At 40.6% G+C, this 13,687-nt stretch overlaps 3 protein-coding genes and 1 non-coding gene across 4 annotated transcripts; 2 read left to right on the forward strand and 2 right to left on the reverse strand.

Moving 5' to 3' along the window:
* The first annotated feature begins 1,369 nt into the window (after window positions 1–1,369).
* rpl39 (ribosomal protein L39) lies at window positions 1,370–5,603 on the forward strand. The gene is made up of 3 exons (XM_006803212.3): window positions 1,370–1,475; window positions 1,791–1,894; window positions 5,391–5,603. The coding sequence occupies exons 1-3, from the start codon at window positions 1,473–1,475 to the stop codon at window positions 5,437–5,439; spliced, it is 156 nt and encodes a 51-aa protein (XP_006803275.3). The 5' UTR covers window positions 1,370–1,472; the 3' UTR covers window positions 5,440–5,603.
* LOC118455149 (small nucleolar RNA SNORA69) lies at window positions 4,076–4,210 on the forward strand. Its single transcript, XR_004844042.2, has one exon. It is a non-coding gene; the product is annotated as a small nucleolar RNA SNORA69 (small nucleolar RNA).
* On the reverse strand, window positions 5,050–7,675 carry sowahd (sosondowah ankyrin repeat domain family d). The gene is made up of 2 exons (XM_006803213.3): window positions 7,540–7,675; window positions 5,050–7,406 (listed from the first exon to the last, which is right to left on the reverse strand). Exon 2 carries the CDS (start codon window positions 7,300–7,302, stop codon window positions 6,334–6,336), a length of 969 nt encoding a protein of 322 aa, XP_006803276.2. The 5' UTR covers window positions 7,303–7,406; window positions 7,540–7,675; the 3' UTR covers window positions 5,050–6,333.
* Window positions 7,676–7,846: 171 nt separating this feature from the next.
* On the reverse strand, window positions 7,847–13,573 carry pttg1 (PTTG1 regulator of sister chromatid separation, securin). The gene is made up of 6 exons (XM_087851626.1): window positions 13,411–13,573; window positions 11,731–11,818; window positions 11,498–11,628; window positions 11,324–11,420; window positions 9,967–10,125; window positions 7,847–7,979 (listed from the first exon to the last, which is right to left on the reverse strand). The coding sequence occupies exons 2-6, from the start codon at window positions 11,816–11,818 to the stop codon at window positions 7,897–7,899; spliced, it is 558 nt and encodes a 185-aa protein (XP_087707752.1). The 5' UTR covers window positions 13,411–13,573; the 3' UTR covers window positions 7,847–7,896.
* Window positions 13,574–13,687: the final 114 nt, after the last annotated feature.

Below are 13,687 nucleotides of genomic sequence, written 5' to 3' on the forward strand. Positions count from 1 at the left end.
TTAATTATTTCCGATTTTAATTAATTATTGCCACATTTAATTAATTATTTAATGGTGTATTTAATTAATTCATTATGGCAGTCCTGGCATTCCATAGGTTGAAAGCATGTAGTATGTCTATCCAAGCGGAAGCCAGGAAGAAAAACTGGAAAAAAAAATGCAATTAAAACAACAGTGAATCTGGCAAATGAGAGTAAGTGAAGAATGGATCAACCATCCAGTGCACAACAGAGGTGTGTAAGAGGGTGGAGCCAGGGTGGAATGGGTGGAGACAGGTGTCAGGGTTCATTTCTGATAGCAGGATCACAGCAAGAATGAAAGGGAAGGTTTACAAGGTGGAAGTGAAACCTGCAAAGCAGGAGGTGACAGAGTTTAAGATTTTCACTGGGAGTGACGAGGATGGACAAGATTAGAAATGAGTACATCAGAGGGACAGCTCAGGTCAGGCTATTTGGAGATAAAGTTAGCGAGGCAAGTCTGAGATTGTTTGGACATGTGCAGAGGAGGGATAGTGGATATACTGGGCATGGCATCTTGAATGTGGAGGTGCCAGGCAGAAGGAAACATGGAAGACCACAGACAAGATTTGTGGATGTAGTGAGTGAATGATATTTCTGAAGAGCTGGCCAGGTGGCAGAGATTCAACCACAGAATAGGGTGTGTACTGTCCGTAGTGACACTGTCTGCTTGCCTTTTCTCTCCATGATGATGGCACAGATTGAGTCCAGATGTGGGAGCTTCATCTCAACAATGTGCTTTGCCATTTTCACCACTTGGTGAAGATCTTTCAGGAGTGCAGATGGCATACCATGCTGGTTCACCATTTATCAGGATGGATTCCAGTGTACTCCTGTTAGAAGTTCAGTTTCTGAGGAGGCTTGGCCTGCTGAGGAGTATGCTAGGAATAAGATGAGACGGAGGCAGATGAGCTACTATGGCAACCCCTACAGTAACCATGTGAAAGAAGAAGAAGAAGAAGGTCAAGTAATGACTAAAACCTAGACTTTAGGATTTTAAAGCAGGTACTCTGCTTTATAATCATATATTGAGATTTTATAGGAAATAAGAGTTAAAACTGGAAAGTATATCAGAAATAAATTAACTCCTGTAATTTTGTGTTTCTTGATCAATTCAGCTATGGTGCTCAAAGACTTTAGATGCTCTGAAAAACCTAGAAATCTTTCAGTTATTGTGACCAAATTGGTGTGAAGTGACTACCGGGTAAAACTAAAAAAAAAACTGAAGTCAGTTATGCTGTTTTTTAGTTCAAGGCTCCGGCTCTGTGTTAACTATCTCTTGGATGAAAGGCAAACCGTTAAAACTATGACATGTACTTCCTCTAATGACATGTTGGTGTCGCTGTTTGTAGGACGTGGAACAGTTTTTTGGACGCTTATTGGTCAAAAAGCCGTGGCGTCACTTCTCTCGTTCTTTTCGACCACCGCCATAGTGGGGAAAGGACTGTGGACAAAATGGTAAATAGAAAATCTACAAACATCCGAGCTAGCAGGGCTTATTAAAGTTCCCCGAAACCTTAAGCATTTAAAACTAAAATTATTGTCACGATAACAATGTGTATGTTATACGAAAAAAATGAGATGGAGCATATTAAAAGTGCTCAGTGATGCTAGCCGGTATGGTGGTTCTGCGCATGCTAGCGGCTAGCTTGTTTATTTTAGCACCGAAAGCTTTAAAAAAAATTAGTTTTAAACCAGAAGCATTTGGTTAAAGATGTATAGACTTGGTGTTTTTAATGATTGTGCTAATACGGTGTCTTTTACGTCTTCCAGTCGTCCCACAAGACTTTCAGAATCAAGCGCTTCCTCGCCAAGAAGCAGAAACAGAACAGGCCGATTCCTCAGTGGATCAGAATGAAGACCGGCAACAAGATCAGGTGAGCTTACCATGACTGATTTTACCTGCCCTGTGCATCTTGTAAGGCCTTGAGCTGACGGTATACGGGTTCCCACATTTGTACACGTTATTGTAGTCATGTAATCCACCTCTGTTCAGTGCTGCAGGCTGATGAGAACCAAGACAGAAAAGGGAAAGATTTTTTAAAAAAATGCTGCAAAGTGTCTAGTTTCAAACATTCTTTCAAGCTGCATATGAGCATTTAAGATTAGTATATTTATTTTCATCATGTCTCCCCCACCACTGGAATCCTCTGCCTCATCCTTCTCACCCGTAAACATGCTTGTTTGTTCCCAATCAGGAATCGGTCAGACCAGATTGAAAGAACGTTTAAGTAACATCAGGTCCATTAGAACCTATTACGGTCAGCTGGGTTTCAGGGTTTTCCATTGGGTCATAGTACCTGATAGCAGGTACTTTTTCAATACATACTTCGCCAGGGTCCAAGCGATCTGAAAAAGCGAACAACCCCACACATATTAGGTGGCCCTGTAATGGAAAACGAGTCACCCTAATCAGAGTAGGTACTAATGGGAAAAGGGCCAATCACTTTTTAGGTGTTATACCTTTTTTAGGGACTCCTTGCTGTCCACATCAAGAGCTTTGTCAGTCAATGTAATCATTTGATTGTTGTGTCCTGCACATCCCTGCTTCCTTTATTTTCCATTTGTGAATTCATCAGTTCTCTGTAATCCAGTCATAAGGCAGCAAAGGGGAGAGGAGAGATTTGAATACTCTTGCATGAAGTGTGGCCTCATTGCCGTTTAAGGAGAGGAGGTTTCTAGTTAATAATAAACTTTAAATAAATTATTTAGTTTTGCTGTGGAGAAAGTACAAGTGTATGAATATATTTAATATTCTATAAATAAATAAATAATGAGGATTAACTTAAGTCCCGTTCAATGCTAGATTAATTTTATTGTAGCATTTTAATGCATATTGCAGCCATTGTAAAATGAATGTATCTTTGAAGCTTATAATGACCCCGTTGAGGCTGCTGTAGCTGGTGCAGCAGTAAGTGATGTAGCTGATGATGTTGGTGAACTTTGATATCACGCTGTATTCTAGGGCTGTTTGATATAATGATATATATATCGGATGACGATATAAAAACATCTATCGTTTCATTTTACTCTAACGTTTGTTTTGTGGTGTCGCAAAATAAACTGTTTACAGCAATATTGTTTTCATCGTTTTGATGGTCACTGTAGTGGCTATATTAATTTCTTAAAGTTCTTTCTTTCTCTCGTATTTAATATAACCACACTACGGACGGACAAGCGCCTGTTTTTATGCGTTGTCGTTAGCAACAACGACGGTAAAACCATCGCGTGTCCGCTTGTTTGTTTTCCACATAAACCTTTTCACAATAAAGCTCAAGATCCTGTTGAGACTTTTCAAAATAAACCGAATCACATTAAAGAGTATGCAGAGTATTTACAGATGAGAAGCAAAAAAAGAGCCGTCAGGTGCTAAAAAATAAACCTTAGACTCAAACGTTAGAACAGGCTTTTCCCCGCAGCACGCAGTGTAATAAATACTCACAAAGAAAACGGCGGCCGTTACAACTTATGTCTAAAAATGTGTCGTTTCATGCATCGGTTAAAACACTCAACTCCAGCTGGAAACACTTCACGCAAGTCGAGCTGCCCGAGATTCACAGAATTGACAGAAAATGTTAAATTTTTGTGATTTATATCGTTATCGGGACGATAGATGTCTTATATCGGGATATGAGACTTTGGTCATATCGCACAGCCCTACTGTATTCCTAATATTTCTAGCACAGTGTATATCATCGGTGATGCCTTTAAGCCTCTTTTCCCCTTGTTGCAATGGTTTTGAATTTAACTTGTAAATTTGGTGTCGAAAATATTTGTGCTGATGAAATTTCCTTAAAGGCGTAAATCAGTAATTCCACCGTGCGGGTTGTTAAGAGTACTGCAGGAAGGATTAATTAATTTGAAAAGAACTCCATAATTTCAGGTTTTTGTGATGTCAGCGTAGCGATTAGGTGGTTCACAGATGGCTCAAATCTTAGTGAAGCTGAGTGTCTGTTTAAATGGGCTGCCAACATTCAGTTTCATTGCTGAGCTGCACGTGTTATCAGGAAGTGCTGACGCACCTGAGTATAAATGCAGGGAGGAACATCATCTCATGTAAAGCAGGTCTGCAATTGCAGCACTTAGTTACAGTGGAGTGCTGTCATTAACCCTGCTGAGAGCATGTTTCTGCTGCAGAGCTTGTTCTCTCACTTGCTGTGCCGGTGATGAGGAAACTCTGTAGCCGAACACTAATGACCGAGCTGTTGTTCTTTGGCTCCGTCATCTTGTATAAACTCCGTGGATGCCATGATTGCCATGAATACTGCAGTGATTTAGTGCCTGTAAAAAGAGACATTATTTCTAATTATCCCTTCAAAGGGGAATTTAAATTCACGACATCACTGTAGGGCTTTGTATTGATTTATAATATTTATCACACTGAACAATACACAATGTACGTGCTGTGCTGGAGAATCTGAAACTAGACGCACATCAAACAACTTTGCATACTCTGTACCCGTGAACCAACCATTCATTTGAATATTTCCTTGGTGTGGAGCATTATTAAGGAAGCTCTCAGAGACTGTTAAAGCTACTATTTACATGGTTTTCACCACTTAAATTGTTGTAAAACCATCTTAGTGTTTTGAAAGCTCATGTGATGCAAGAGATCTGACACCATGGGAGACTATGTTCTCATTACCCAATGATTTGTGATGGACTAATCCTTACTCATTGAACATTAGATGATCCTCCTTTGACTTCAAAAAAAAAAAAAAAGATCACAAATAATAAACTTGTAATATGATCTGAAACTGGTTGTTGAGCCCAAAACGTAATCTTGCGAGGCTTTACTGAGGTCACAGACGTTTGTCTCGAGTTGTGACCAGAAAAGTACTCCCCTTGTGGTCATTTAAAGGATTGCAGGTTTAAGGTACTTTGCTTGACTTTTCAGTACCTGAAGCATTTTTCCACGTTTTTTACTGTCTGTGAGTTTGACTTTTGTGAAAACTTGCATACCCTCGATTTGCACACACATAAATGAACTGATGCAGACCATTTCAAAGGAACTTACCAAAATAAATCTCTTTAAAGGTATACATTTATTAGGAAGAGCACATGGTTAGGCACATTTAGTAATCCATTAAGTGTTCCACGGTGGCAGGTTGCACTAAAATCACATTTATTAGCTACACTGGTGTTTGTTTTTCCTGCTATAATAAACTCCCCCAAAAAATTCTGTTTATTTGCAGTTTGACACAAAGTAAAACGATCAGCAACAGAGATAATATTAGCCTTTTATGTTTTTGTACAGAGAGATTTTAATTCTTTCCACTCAGGGTTTGACAGCGTGACAGTTTAATAGTTTGCCAACATCAGAATCTCCGTGTTTTCCTCCTGACGGGTTTATTTTTTGTTCTTTCATTTTAGGTACAACTCCAAGAGGAGACACTGGAGGAGGACCAAGCTTGGCCTGTAAACATGAGGCTCTGTGGATCCCAGCATCACAACATCTGCCAGGAACTCCAGCTGCTGGACTGACTGCAGGGGACAAGCCATGTTATCTGGAGCAGGAATCATTTTGTACAGATACTCTGGTTATACTCGTGTTTGACAATAAAAGATCATTGATCAAACGTGAAATGCTTGAGTGGCGTCTTTTTCTCTGCCGCAAAGTGTTTACTTTTCTCAGGAAAATCTAATATGTAGGAGCTGCCATGCTTACACAGCTCTGCAAAAAGAAGCACTGGGACTGAAAGAGGTTTGTGTTTGACCACACAGCTAACACTTATGAATCACAGTTTCATGGAAAACTGTTCACTTGCTGTTTAGAGAATTTGACTTCTGACTTTGTAGTCTTTGGAATAAATACCAGAGGTATTAAAGGAAGCCTCAATAAGCAGCAGGATTAACTAGAAAAATGATTTCAGAGCTCATACACTGCAGGGAAAGCTCCTACACAGCCAATTACTAATATTGGAGTTGACACAAGTAGTGCAAATGAGTCTGGGCAGGAAGCAGAAAAGGTCCATTAAAAGCAGCTTATGAAACACTTTAAAGTTTGTGGAACTTTCACTTATCAAGTTTGGGTATTTTACTGAAATTTGTTTAGAAATCAGTCATCATGTAAACACTGCTCGTCTTGGATGAGTGAAGCACATCCACCAATATAAATGAGTATTTTAATTCTGGAAAGCATCATTGGACAAACTGCACATTCTCGCTGCCTTAACATTCAGCTTGATCTTTACTGCTTGAATAGTCATCATTGCCTAAAAACTAGCCTTTCATTGTCTTCACGACCCCTTCTGAAACTAACATAAAAATAGTGGAGTGATGATGCACATATTGGAAAGTATGTGTCATCCCCCACTCATGTTTTGCTTCCAAGTAAAGGAGGAAAGGAGGGCAGCAGCTTTTTTAGAGACCCAAGGCTCCAGCCGCTGCGCCTCTTAGTCCGGTCAAAGTGCTTCACTTCCTCTGCCTCCACAACATCGTCCTCTTCACATGCGGTCAAGTTCACTGCGCCAGCGCAGTTGTTGTTGCCGTTCCTGTTGACGTTTTGCGTGCATCCCCAGCTGTGCTCTTCATCCCAGGCCCCCAGCAGCTCCTTCATCTCCGGCGGGGCGTTTTCCCTCAGATACTGCCAGGGCCTCTTTCCGTTGTAGTCCATTGCGTCCACGTTGGCATTGAAAGCTCCGACCAGCAGCTTGATGACCATGTACTGACTGTGCATGCTGGCGAGGTGCAGAGGCGTGAGCCCACCGCTGCCCTTCAGGTTCACGTTCACGGGGATGCCCTCGCTTTGTGCGTAGCGCCAAAGTTTGATCAGAGTCTCGTCCTGTCCCCTCTTGGCCAGCCAATGCAGGACCGAGTAGCCGCTGATGAAATCCCTCCTGGTTAATAACTGCGGGTCCTCTGAGATAAAATCCATGATGATTTCATAGCTGCCCTCCACCGCTGAGAGCATCCACGCGTGCTCCATCGGATACAAAGCCCAATCCGTGTCCTCCTCGCCGGAGCGGCTGTAGCTCTGCGAGGACAGCACGCTGCTAAACCCGCTGTTGGACGAGTTCCCCAGCAGCAGCTCCTTCAGGTACTTTTTACGCATAGCGGGTGTGATCGACTCCCTCTCCGGAGCGGCGCTGTCACAGACTTCTTGCTGCCTCTGCAGCCTCGTCCTACGCTGGAAACCTCCGGGCACTGGCATGGGCATGACCTGCATGCCGTATCTGGACACTCGCTCCACAACGGTGCCCTTCTTAGACCCCCTGCCGCCGTGGGCGTCGGTATTGCTGACAGCTGGTTCAGACACAGCTTCATCCGAGCTGCGCCCAAACATGTCTGAATTCTGCAGAGTTCAAGGCGACTTCCTTTTTATTTAGACAACACCCGAAGATATTACAAACATGAAACCATTTCCTCCGCTTGACTGGACGCGGTCCCCTGTGTAAGGGAGGAAAAAGCTCTTTAAAAACATTTCAGCTAACGCGATTATTGGCGAACACAGTTCCTCATTTTGCCATGTTAAGAAGCCAAACCTACGCTTAAGTTTCCGTCTAAAACGGCTGCCACTCACCTGTTCTGCACTCAGACCGCACACCGACTCTTCAGGTGTGCCACCCAATAGGTGATCTTAAAATCACGTAACACGTCACGAGTAATTTTAACTGTTCATCCCCCAAAAAGCGACACGTGACGCAGATTATTCTTCGTCTTGCAAGAGGAACCGAGACAAAGTCCACTCATCTCCCAATAGCGGGAAACCCTCACATGACCACTGATGGACTTTAAAAGCAGGAAGTAATATAGCGCACACTTTCCTGATACTTTCATGGTCAGTCACCAATTATAAAGTGGAGCTCCAGCACATAAAACACAGCATGCACGATTGAAAAAAAACTTTATTTCAATTAAAAGCAGACAAAAAACAACTTTAATCAGTATCAGGTTCTGGAGGAAGCTCCACTGTTAGCTCCTCGAGAGTCTGAAGAAAGGCATCCAGCTCCTCACTGCAATCTGAAGAGATACAGGGAAGTTAATCATACAGAAGGTTAATGATACCTGTAGCTAATTATACCAGGAGATTCAAACTTGCACTTCAGATGCAAAGGATACAATTACAGTTGCTTGATAACAGTGGTTTTATTTGAGGGCTGCATACCATTTATAAATCCCAAAGTCCTGAATTGTACATCTAATCCATTAGAGCAGAGGTTGAGAAACTGAGAAAGTAGAGTGTCAAATGGAGGGTCACATAAAAATGCCATGTTTATAATGTCTCATTCCAGAGTCTGTTTATAGTGGCAGCTGTCACTTTTGTGTAGTTTTAACCATTTTTGAGGTGAGATTTCTTGACACTAGGTGCACTTGTCAGAGTTGGGAAGATTTAATCTGCTACGATGGAACAGGATTTAAATTTGTTTTTACTCTTGCAGTTAGCAACCATCACAGGGTACGCCATACTGCAAGACAGAACCAACATGATGAGACGATTTGGCGCTGATAGGAATTAAACTGCTTTTCCTGTTTTTTGTTAAATTTGTTTTAGAGTGACGGACAAGAGAGACCAGGGGTGACACTGAAGAAAAATGTATGAGTCATATTTCTCAAAGGCTCCTGAATCATAGCTTAGGAATGCACTAATATCATTGCCTTAATTTTATGTTGGGCAATACTGCTGACAGTAGTGTTTATGCCTGAGGCTGGTACTTGGTTCAAGTCAATTTTGCACAGGTAAGAGGCAAAATGTATTCAAGTGTAAAAAACAACCAATGCATCTCCAGCATTATGTGACGTGAAAATTAACTGTACCGCCACATTTCTATCCTCATTGGGCCCCTTGTACTACACAGAGAACCCAGCCCTGTTCCTGATTTGAGCTTATACAGGAAACTTCAGGGTTAACCCCAAGTTTTCTGTGTTATGTCACCATGGTAACTTATGCTGTAGAGCAGGCTAGGTCTGTAGCAAATTCTCTGGAAAGTCATCACCATCCCTGGAAGACACCTTAGACATCTGATAAGAATCTGCATTTGTCACAGGTTCTTAGAATTAAAATTTATTCCTCAGTTACCAGTTTCCCTTTGGCTAAAAACCATTTAATTGTTCTATAAACAGTGATCTAAGAAAAGGACACCCAATTTTAATCAAATTCAGTTCTTACTTCCATTCATCTTTTCAGACTCTTCAACACCAGAGCTGCCACAGAGACTAAAAAGCCATCTTGTGCACATCTAAACATTAATTTAATAAAAAACAGTTGCAGTCTGTTAAATTCTGCTATGCCTTAAAGACAGCAGTGATACTGTTTATCTTAACTGGCATTTATTATTCTCACCTTTCCTTCCTGGCTGTAATAAAGCAGTCATTTCAGTCTTGTCCGATTTAGACTAGTGCAGGAAATCCACGTTGTTACTTATGATTTGACCACAAACCCCTTTTAAGCCTACATCATAGCCTTTTACGTAACCTGATGTAAACCTCCCGAGAAATGCAACTACACCCCAGGCTGACCTAACCTGCAATGACTGAATTCTGTTGAAGGCTACGGTGTATGGTTGAAAGGAGTGTCTGGTTATGTCGCAAGTTATGACAGATTTCCTGCAGTAGACCAAATCAGGGATTACTGACCAGAAGTGCTTCACACATTCAGGGTTTAATGCGCTGTTGTGCCAGGCTTCTCTCACACCTGTACTGTGCGCTTAATCTCCTCCCCCCCACTTTAGTTTTATCTTTCCCTGCAAAATCAGTTGCTCTGCAGCCAGCAGACTTATCTAAAATAAATAAAGGAAGCTAGGAGTCTATGTAGAAGAGAATGACTCATTTAGGTGAACTAAACCTTACAAAGCTGCTTTGTTACAGTGCAGCAATATTCTGATTTTTAAAATCACCATAAACTTGAGTTCCCATAGTAATGCATGTTTATTTTTAACCACTGCAGTGGTTCTTTAATTAAAGCAGGTGCTTGAAATAGGGTTCTTTGCCCCCGACCAAAATTTGATACCTGAATGTTTCAAAGTCACAGCTGGTGGGTTTGGGAGTGGCGCCAGCTCTTCAAAGTCATCCTCACACATATCAGGTACTTGTGAGAAACAGGCGAGTCCAGGTAAGGCAAGTTTACTTAGAGGAATCAAGTCTTCAGGTACGTCATACCTCAAGTACTCTGGAAATGCAAATAGAAAACAAGGAAAGGATGTTGTTAGGTTGCAAGCTAATACTTATATCACAAAATGGGACAAGTGGTTGAAATCTATCCAAATTTTTATTTATTTTTTTTTTTTTGGGGGGGGGGGGGGGGGGGGGGGGGGTTTAAAGGTGCTCCTCACGGGTATATAAACTTTTCTATGCCCAGGACTCTAGACTGACTTTTTGCCAGAGTTGCACCCAACAGTGGAGTTTTTACATGTTCACCTTTTTTTTTTTTTTTTTTTTTTTTTTTTTTTAAATTAAATTGTTGTCCATACAGACAAGATTGTTAGTTAATAATTTACAAATCAATCTTGTCAACACAAAGTTCTTTATTTGGAACACAGTTCTACAAGAAAGATAAGTTACTGAGAAAGTGCTTGTGCTTAAAGTGCTGCACTGAGCTGAAATTTAAACTTAAAACTCAAAAATCATGTTGCCAGCTTTGAAATGTATACACTTTCCCCATTTTACTATCAGTGGGCTCTGGCTCAGTTGATGGCTCCGTGTCAGATCATTGGCTATGAATTTTGGACAGATCAGGCCATAACTTAATGAAAGTTATCAATCGTTCTTTTCATTTTTTCCTCATTGCCCACAGCTATATCCACTTCTACTGGGCCGAGGCTACTCAACTTTTTTTTTTTGTCTTCTTTTAAAGTTGCACCATTGAGAAATTAGGATGCATGTGCGACCAAATTGGTTGCACTCTAGAGCCCTGTATACGTCTCACCCACATTTGTATACGTGTTGTCAATTCATGAATACAATGTTATGTTTTCACTACTAGAATTGCCTCAGTCAACTGCTTCTTTCTTTGGTCTTGGGGGGGGGAAAAAAAAAAAAAAAAAAAAAAAAAAAAAAGAAGTGTAAAACCTTCATTAAAAATTTTTAAAAAACATTTTTAAAAGCCACATCATGGCCTTATTCAAGTACCCCTGAATCATATTTTGATTTCACAAGTTTGAGGCAAACCTTCTAATTACTTGACCAAATCAAAAATTAGCTTCAAATGAAAGCATAAACTTGTGCTACAGTGCAGCAGCATTTTAAAAGGAGTTTTAAATTGACGGGTCAAATATGCAACAACTTTCCAAACTCTGCCTTACCGTTTTTGCCCTTTTAAAATAACCACCAAGCAGAACTTAACAATTACAACTTATAGCATCAGTTACCTAGTGGGTCATAAGAGAACAACTTCTCAGTTTCTGGATACTCCACATTGGCTTGAGGTGCATTTTTGACTTTGGTTTCCTCGAGGCAAACTGGTGGCTGTGGGAGAGAAAAATCAAATAAGTCAGAATACAGCCAAGCATTTAGTGTATACTTGAATAATTATATAGTCCAACCTGTTTTAAGAGTTTCTTCTCTTGTTTGCTGATGGCAGGGGTCGAGACTTTTACGTTAAGGCAGCCAAAAGCCTTACGTCCAGATGGCAAGGGGGTGCTGAATGTTTTTGTAGGAGATTTGACTAGTTTCTCTGAATGCAGGGACAAAAAAGTTAACGTGGCACCTATGCAAACGTTATCAGCGTTTCAAGAAAAGAAAAAAAGAAAGTTGACTAAAGACATAATTTTGATACCTGGAGCAGACTGAAGCCGCTGCCTCATTTTCTGTGTAGGTACATGGAGACCTGCATTTTCCCGCTCTGCAAAGATTATATTGTCCATCTGCAAAAAAGACGACACTGGCTACTGCAGCGCTTTATATAGGGAGAGAATTTCTATAGCAGTGTTTAATACATTACAGCAAAGAGTGCCTCTTAACAGGCGAGCCCTTTTCTTTTTTTTTTTTATATAATACTAAACTGAATACAATCAGCATTTGTATGTCTGTGAATGGGACTCCCCCCCGAGTAAAGAGTTGGGTGAGCATCAACTCCTGATAGCCAACTGCTTTAAGTTCAGTACCCTTTTATGAATACAGTGCTGGAACTAATGGCAAGTTTGGCAGCATTACAGGCTACAGCATTGTTGCTGCAAACATGCTTCTACTTATCATACCTTAAAGACCTCTTGCACCATATTAAAACAAAGCACTTCGCTCTCAGAGTGCAGGCTTAATTTCAGTCCCTAGAGCTTCCAGAAGTAGAATGGGAGGCAGCACCTTCAGCCTGCTCGTACTGAACCAGCTTCTACTTTGGGGTCCAGAAACTGACAACAGCTCTACTGTTAAAAGTTAAGTGTTAAATCCTTTTTCTAAAGCTTATAGTTAGAGTTGAGGTGACCCTGAGGTTCTGAAACATACATCAGATTCATTCATCTCCCTCTGAACTTCCAACAAGTTGAAGCAGATGGTTTCTAATGCAATTATAATTCAAACCAAAACAAATAAGTCTGCAAAATAGAATGAATTTGGAAAGTAAAGCACTGAAAGAAAAGACCAAAACACATTGGTAAAACTAGTTAATTTATTTTAGCTCAGTGTAATGAAAACAGTGAGGCCTGCTGTGATGTACAGTTTGGAGATGTTAGCAAAGGAGGTGTCAGGGTTATTTTCTTCCCCCCACTGGAAGTGATCTGGATGGGCAGGACCAAATGAGTATATCAGAGGGACAGCTCAGATGGAATAATCGAGTCAAAGTTATAAGGCTGAGATGGTTTGGATACATGCAGAGGGTTGGTTTGACAGGGGAGCATGACAGGGATACTGAGATTGTTGTGGTGGTCTTTAAAAGGGAGCAGCACAAAGAGAAAACAAAACACTTTGTGACTATTTGTTATTTGCATTAAATTTCAAGTAACTGCATAGCTCCGGCGGACCCTTTTAACCATATGATTGGAAAAATTATTTGAGTTTGTTTTTCAATCAAAATAAACAGTGCTGCCTCCTAGTGGCTTTTCTTTTTTATAGGAAATTTTTTTTTTCGATAAAGTAGAAATAATATAGCATCGATTAACACTAGATGTAGTGTTCAATCACGGGTAAACTCATTAAGGAAATGAGTTAATCCCTGTCTCCAGTTTATGCGAGTACAAACTGATGTTATTTGATGCCAAACAGCAACACAGTAGTAAGTTTAGTAAAGTTAAGCAAAACACTTCCACCATAACGAATAAAACTTCTGCTGAACAGAAAAGGTTGATTTTGAGGTAGTCTTAAAACAAAAGGGAGATACAGAATCAAAATGTTGCTTTAGTGAGCTAACTAGCTAGCACGCTAGCTCACGTCATTGACAAAGCGTCTTCGCCATTTAATAAACTTAGCGTCGCTGCTAATAAAGTCAACATTTGCTTTAACAGACCGTTAACACTAACATTACCTCAGTCCTCTGTGATAGTCGCCGCTAGCTGCTCCCAGATCACAAACTTGTTTTGGTACGAAAACTTGTACAGCTGCTACCGCGAATCGTTTTTAAATTCACTGTCCACCTCCCATTGGTCGATGTAGCACACATGACTTGAAATGGGCGTTGCGCTAAAAAAAAAAAAATCTGCCAACAGAAATGCTTTTATATTGCTATCATATTTATATCATGCACGGCACATATTTATAATCATGTATTAATTAATGGTAAAACAACAATAACCCTAAATCAA

Source organism: Neolamprologus brichardi, chromosome 2, assembly GCF_056152115.1.
Source record: "Neolamprologus brichardi isolate AB-2024 chromosome 2, ASM5615211v1, whole genome shotgun sequence".
Lineage (NCBI taxonomy): Eukaryota > Metazoa > Chordata > Actinopteri > Cichliformes > Cichlidae > Neolamprologus > Neolamprologus brichardi.